General features: G+C 44.4%; 1 protein-coding gene across 1 annotated transcript; it reads right to left on the bottom strand.

Annotated features, from left to right (window-relative positions):
- Positions 1 to 415: 415 nt before the first annotated feature.
- On the bottom strand, positions 416 to 1,105 carry LOC105993898 (chromosome unknown open reading frame, human C3orf56). Its single transcript, XM_013027271.1, has one exon. It carries the CDS (start codon positions 1,103 to 1,105, stop codon positions 416 to 418), a length of 690 nt encoding a protein of 229 aa, XP_012882725.1.
- Between the last annotated feature and the right edge of the window lie 6,505 nt (positions 1,106 to 7,610).

Below are 7,610 nucleotides of genomic sequence, written 5' to 3'. Positions count from 1 at the left end.
ACTTATTAATGAGCCAGGCATGGTACATAACTTGATCACAACAATGTTCTACTTCAATCCCAACACCAACCCAATGACAACGCATAGACGGCTATTTTTCCCACTATGTCACAACTGGAGAAACTGAATCTAGAAAGATCTTAATGTAGTCCCATGTCACACACCCAGGAAACAGCCACATCAGAACTGAAGACAATGCAGTGTTGCTTCAAAGTGGTAGTTGTTTATTTACCCATCTTCAATCCGTCAAAGCTTTGTCCTGCCCATAGTAGTCCACCGTTGTCTTAGCTTCTTGATTGCCTTTTGTTTTCATTTTCTTTCACTTTATGAAAACAGCTTGAGGAACCTCAATGAAAGCTGCAAAGAAGTGAGGGGTTTGGGGGAGGAGGTCACTCAAGAGGTGGGCCATGTCCAATCAGTTGTCAAAGAGGAGGCGACGGTGAGCCTTGCTGGGTGGTGGGCGGGGAAAGTTGCATCTAGGGAACTGGAGCTGAGGGTCCTGGAGTGGGGAAGGAGGCAGGGGGTGGAGTTCGGGGCTGGAGGCCGATTCTGTCACCGGAACAGGGCAGAGGGGTGGCCCTGGAGGCAGGCCTTGGACTGCAGGCCCCAGGGCTGAGCTGGCTGGGGTCTGGCAGCCTCCTTGGGGCCAGCCACTGGAGATGACCTCGGGAAGAGCAGGGAGGGCAAAAGGGTTGGGAGCTGAGGGCTCGGGAAATAGTCTGTAGGTCCTGGTTCCGGAGGCTGACAGGTCTGGCGCCCAGGGCTCAGGAAATGGGGTGTAGGCTTCCAGGGTCAACGATCTTCCCATGTAGGCACCGAAGCTGTCAACATCCCTGGAGGACATCTTTGTGGAGGCCCACGGCCAAGTCACCAGGCAGGCGTGGACCTCACAGGAGGGCCCCATCGGGGGCCACAGGATCGAGTCATTTACATACCAGCAAGTGCAAACTCCAGCAGAGGACAGGGGCACGCAGGGGCCAGGGGTCACCAGTCCCCAGGGCCCAGAGGCTGCAGAATATGCTTCCCGGAAAGCCTGCCACCCAGGGACAGCACTGTTCCAGGGCACCTGCTCCTCCCGTGAGAACGTGCTCAGCGATGAGAACATGTTGGCTGGCGTATCCCAGCACCCTCCACGCACTGTGCTGTCTGGATCTCCCAGGCTGGGATGGCTTCGGTTCTTGGAAGGCAGGAGGTCACCACTGCCGAAATGCTCCCTGGAGATGGACACTCTCGGGGTCCCAGAAGCTCTTGGCTCAGGCTGGCTTGCAATCTTACCGTCCTGGTATACCTACGGTGCGCACTGTACCCACCGCTTGCTGCTGAGCTCCTCCGGACTGGGACTGGATCCTGGAGATGCTGGTGCGTTGTCTGGGCTTCTATTTATGAATCCCAGACTGGAAGGCGTGGCTAAATCCTATCCCGGACAAGGTGAGACAGGGGCCTGCCACTAGGGTGTGAACTTGACCTGCCTTCCTTAGGGTCAGCGGGAGACTCTGGCTTAAACCAATCAGAACTAGAAGGGCCTCTGCTAGTTGCAGAATGGGAGCTGCAGGGAGGGAGAGAGAGAGGCTGAGGGCGCAGGGGCCAGAGTTCTGCCCACCCTAGTCTAGGTCTGTGCTCTCTATGACCCACCCTTACACTCGTGGGCTTATAGGGAAAGAGATTAAGCCAGTATATAGGAGAAAAACGCCTGCTCTCCATGCTTATTGCAGCCAAACTCTAGGATCAACTAAGGCACCAACGACTGATGAATCGCTACAGAAATCGCAATAGCAGTAGATATATGTATGTGTCATAGTTAGAAACTGTATGACGGGTACAGTTTGTGTAGACATCGTTTGTGTACGCATCCATGCCTAAATGTGTGCGTGCTTGCGCACCCGCGCGCGCGCGCGCGCACACACACACACACACACACACACACACACAAAACCCTGAAGTTATGGGGTTCATCATGTTGAGAGATCATAATGTTGAGAGAGATAAGCCTGACTCAAAAAGTCAAATACTACATGCTCATTGTGGAGTATAGACCTCAAATGATGATGAGGACAATGATGATGATGATGAACCTGAGCAAGGGGTCGACAGGAAGAGGTGAGGGATCCTGGGGGGCCTCAATGAAACCCATCAAGTGTTGTCTGAAAAGAGGGGAAGGAAGAGGGAAAGTATAGATGAGCATAATGAGGGGTAAATGTATTCGAAGTGCAAATGAAGCCCCATGCTATAAAGGTACACCTAGTTTTTAAACGTTGCCTAGAGCAGAAGCAGCCAGCTTGAGGATCTGGAGCTTGGAGGTTCTGGCCCTCCCTTGGGAAAGAACTGACTTTGAGAATGTTACACTCAGCAAATGCATGACAACCTTCCCCCTTGCAATGCTGAATATGTGGTTCTGTTCTAAGCAGGCCACTGTGTGTACCTGTGAGTGTGTGCGAGTGTGTGTGTGTGTGTGTTTGTGAGTGTATGAGTCAGAAACTGACAGCAATAACAGAATAACATTCCCTCTCTGTCTCTCTCTGTCTCTGTCTCTGTCTCTCTCTCTGTGTCTCTCTCTCTGGCTTGCTTTTTGGGGTGTGGGCCATGGCACCATCCCTGAGCTCTTTGCTCAAGGCTAGTGCTCTACCACTTTGAACCACAGTGTTATTTCCAGTTTTGAGTGCTTAATTGGCGATAAGAGTCTCACAGTGACTATTCTGCCTGGGATGGCTTCGAACCTCCATCCTCAGATTTCAGCCTCATAAGTAAACTGGATTACAGGCATGAGCCACCAGCACATAGCTAAAAAGAACTTCCTTAAGAAAACCATTTTCTTCATCTACTAAGGGGCATCTGGGTTGGTTTCATATCCTAGGTATGGTAAATAATGCTGCAATAAATATAGTTGTGCTGGTAGCTTTAGTGTGATCTTGTTTGTGATCAGTTGGGTAAATGCCCAAAAGTGGGATTGCTGGGTCATAGGGGAGCTCTATGTGAAGTCTTTTGAGGAACCTCCATACTGCTTTCCAAAGTGGTTGAACAAGTTTACACTCCCACCAACAATTTGGTAAGGTTCCCTTCTGTCCACATCCCCCCCAGCATCTGTTGTTATTAGAGTTCTTGATTATAGCCATTCTAACTGGGGTGAGGTGGTATCTCAATGTTGCTTTGATTTGCATTTCTTTTATGGCTAGAGAGGTTGAGCATTTCTTCATGTGTCTATTGGCCATCCTTCTTTCCTCTTCAGAGAAGCTTCTCTTTATGTCTTTAGCCTACTTATTTATTGGGCTGTTGTTTCTTTGAAGATTTGTTGTTGGGGGATTTAATTTTTTGAGTTCCAAGTATATTTTCCATATGAGACCTTTGTCCATTATATGACTAGTGAAGATCTTCTCCCAATCCGTGGGCTTTCTATTGATCTTGCTAGCTATGTCCTTTGCCATGCAGAAGCTCTGTAATTTTATGCAATCCCATTTGTCCAACCTTTCTTTGATTTGTTATATTTCTGGGTCTCTATTAAGAAAATTTTGGCCTGTGCCAAGGAGACATAGAGCTTCTCCTATTCCATCCTGTAATGTTTTCAGAGTGTCTGCTTTGACTCTGAGGTCTGTGATCCATTTGGAGTTGATTCTGGTGCAGGGTGATATATAAGTATCTAGCTTTAGTTTTCTACAAGTAGTTAACCAATTTTGCCAGCACCATTTACTGAAGAGGCTGTCTTTCTAAATGGAATTCTAAGCCTCCATCAGAAAGAATAACATTGCCCCATTTGTTAGGAAATGGAAAAATTTGGAAAAAATTATATTAAGCCAGGCCCAAAGAAACATCAGTCCCATGGTTTCCCTTAGTTGCAATAACCAGTGTATGTCTGAGTCAAACAGAAAAGGTCAGATAAGTTGATATTAAGGAAATGAACCCCAAGATAAGTATTCAAATGTTTTTTTTCTGCAATTGTTTCTAACATATTTATAAGATGATTTCTTTGTTGCTTTGTATGTCCCTCCCCCATGATATAACCCCTGCTTTCACTGTATTTGATGTTGGTATAATTTGTGGAGGGGAAGGGAAAAAACAAATCGTTTAAATAGGGATACAGGTGGACCCATTGCAACAATGCGATGTACAAGATGTTATGTCGAAAAATGAACTTTACAACTTTGGGGGGGAGGATCGGTAGGGGAGAGCGGGGGGAGGATGGGAAGGGATGGGAAGGGGAAACAAAGGAGGAGGCAACAATGATTGATAAGAAATGTACTCATATCTTGCCCATGTAATTGTAACCCCTCTGTATAGTATTTTCACAATAAAAAAGGAAATCATTTTATTTTGAGGAACCTCCATACTGCTTTCCAGAGTGGTTGAACAATTTTATACTCCCACCAACAGTGTAGTAGCATTCCCTTTTGGCCACATCCTTTCCAGCATCTGTTCTTATTAAATTTCTTGATTATACCATTCTAACTGGGGTGAGGTGGAATCTCAATGTTGTTTTGATTTGCATTTCTTCTATGGACAGAGATGTTGAGCTCCCTATGACCCAACAATCCTACTTCTGGGCATTTGCACAAATGACTACAAACAAGACCATACTAAAGCTATCAGCATAATTATGATCGTAAGTGAAATGAACTCCAAGACATAGGCATAAAAGGATTTTTCTTTGTTGTGGTTATTGGGTTTTGTTTTGTTTTGTTTTGTTTTTTTGGTCGGTCATGGGGCCTGAACTCTGGGCCTAGGCACTGTCCTTCAGTTCTTCAGCTTAAGACTAGTGCTCTACCACTTAAGCCACAGCCCACTTTTGGCTTTTTCTGTTTATGTGGTGCTGAGGAATTGAACCCAGGGCCTCATGCATGTGAGGCAGCACTCTACCACTGAGCCACCTTCCCAGCCCTGTTTTTGTTGTTGTTGTTGTTTTTAATGAACTATGTGAAGTTATTTCTTTTTTCTTGTGTTTTTTTTTTCTCCCCCGGCCCTGTGGTTTATCCCTTGTTGTCACTGTATTTGATTTTACTACCCTGTGAATTGTATATACATTCATCTAAACTAGGGAAGGGAAGGAGAACAACAAAATAGTGAGACAAAGGACAAAGGGAGAACCAATGTAACAGTGATACTCACAAGACAATATGTTAGAAATGACCTGTACGACTGGGGGATTAGAGGGAGTTGGGGGAAGGGAAAGTGGGAGAGAATTGAGGGGGGTTAACAAGTTCAACAAGAAATATACTCACTACCTCACTTGTGTAACTGTAGCCACTCAGTACATTACCTTGGCAATAAAATCTCTAAAAAAAGAAATAAAAATATCAGAAAAAGTAAAAAGGAAAGAAAGAGGGAAAGAAAGAAAGAAAGAAAACCACTTTCTTCAAGCAATTGAGCTGCAGAATCAAAGGTCATGCTGGCAACAACATGCTGGTATACAAGATACCACTTCCTGAGAAAGAACCTTCTCAAGAAAATCAATTCTTATCTTTTATTTCATAAGTGAGCTAACTTCAGGGATATATTTTTCCATCCAAGAGAGAAGATGTGATTGGCTAGGCCCTATCTTTATTCTGTACCCCCTGTAAAAATTGAGCCAACTGAAACTGGCCGCCATTACCCAGTTCCCATCCCTACACCAGCCAGCTGTGGCCAGCTGTGACCAGCTGTGGCCAGACAAATGGGACAAATGGGAACAAATACCAGACCTGAAGTTGGTCCTTATTACTGAGAATCTGCTCTTGCAAGAGTTTGTACACAAAATAAGTACAATTCAACATTCTCTCAGGCTCACTGCCATTTCTGTATAGGGACTGAAGAAGAAGGTGTGTGTACAACTGTAGTGTGTTTTCTGTATCTGCAAGAGTGTGTGTCTACTGTGGGTAAGAAAGTTCCCAACTCATTTTAGTAGCATTCAAGATATTCTTTCTCAAGGTACAGCAATGCATGCTATGTACATGCTTGCATACATATTTGTGAGACAGTTTTTAGGCTTCTTCTTAGAGTTCTGTCATCTGACAACAATGATCCTTTCTTCCCTGCCCTCAGCACAGGACAGCTGCTTAATACAAAGTATTTATTCTCTATGTCTATGAGTTCATCTTGGCCTTCTTGATCTAGTGTTCTTCCTTCTAAAACAAGTAGAGAGTTATGTTTCTTTGTTCCAGGGTTCCTTGAAATATCTGGGGATCTCATAGCCTTCACTGTCACCTAGTGGTTGAGATGCTGATGTCAACCAGATGTTATTAAATCCCACCTACGTCACTAGCTGGCTGTGTGACTCAGGCCAGGTTGTTTAAGGTCTCTGCTCTTCAGTTGATTCATTCATGAATGGGCTCATGGGAGTCATATCTCAGTTTTAAATGCTTCAGTAAGCAACAGTTTCCTCTGGTGCCTGGAACACAGGAAGTTCATGGCTGTGTTTGATACCTGACCAGCAGCAAGCCTCCAGCTCTGCCAGTACTGTCTCCCAGAAGGAATTCTTCCCAGGCCCACAGATAGTGTTCAAATTCTCTCTCTCTCTCCCTTCTTCTTTCTCTCCTTTCTCTCTCTCCCTCTCTCCCTCTCCCTCTTTCTCTCTGTCTCTCCTTTCTTCTTTCTCTTTCTTCTTTCTCTCTCCTCCCCCTCTCTCTCTTTCTCTCTCTCTCTCACACACATACATCATAAATATCCATATATGTATGGAGGTGGGGGTATGCCTATACTGGGGCTTGAACTCAGGGCCTCAAGCTCTCATTTGGCTTTTTCACTCAGGGCAATTGTCCTACTACTAAAGCCACACCTTTATTTTTTGTTTGTTTGCTAATGGCTAATGGAGCTAGGATTCTTTAACAAAGCCATGTGTGAATGCAATGCTTTTGGATCTGTGTCACCCCCTCAACAATTTCATCTCTCTTCCACTCACCCTTCCCTTACATTTCTTAATTTTGTACTATATACAATGAATTCTTGATTGCATTCTCTTCCCAACTCCCTTTTTCACTGTCTACCCCATTTCCCCTCCCCCCCTCCTACCTTGCAAGTACCCATGTCTTGATGCTTATTTTGTCAGACTTTGACTCTGGCTTTCTAGAAAGTTGTACTATTTGAGCTTTCCTTAGCATCTATTATAATTCAATTAATTAATTTGGAACTGCTTACATAGCACTTGGAGTGTTTACTTACAGATTTACAAGCACATTCTACCTACCACTAATGAGAGAAAAAACGCAAACTATTTCTCTGGGTCTGGCTTAGCTCACTTAATGTAATGCTTTGCAAATCTTTCTAATAGACTTTTTGGACCAGACTGGCTTCAAAGGGCGATCCTTAGATCTCCACTTCCCAAGAAGATAGGATGAGTAATACAAGCCACCAGTGTCTAGCTCAAATTTTATCTTCCACCAAACTTTTCTATTAACTTGTACAAATTGGCTATGGTGGGCAACTTTCTTTCTTATTGCTAATCTCTTTATATTTGTTAAATCAATATGTGTATTTTTAATCCCTAACTTTATTCACAATCCTTTATTTGCACCATCCAGATTCTTTTTTTATACAATTTTTATTGTAAAAGTGTACAGAGGGGTTACACTTACACAAGTAAGGTAATGGATACATTTCCTATCGAGCATTGTTACCTCCTCCTTTATTTTTCTCCTACCATCCCTTCC

Source organism: Dipodomys ordii, unplaced genomic scaffold (genome assembly GCF_000151885.1).
Source record: "Dipodomys ordii isolate 6190 unplaced genomic scaffold, Dord_2.0 Scaffold102, whole genome shotgun sequence".
In the NCBI taxonomy this organism is placed as follows: Eukaryota; Metazoa; Chordata; class Mammalia; order Rodentia; family Heteromyidae; genus Dipodomys; species Dipodomys ordii.
The sequence above is the reverse complement of the archived record's forward strand: the minus strand, read 5'-3'. Positions and strand labels throughout refer to the sequence as shown.

What these genes read in the sequence shown, in the direction of transcription:
- LOC105993898 (XM_013027271.1), bottom strand. Translation starts at nt 1,105, where the DNA reads ATGTTCTCATCGCTGAGCACGTTCTCACGGGAGGAGCAGGTGCCCTGG.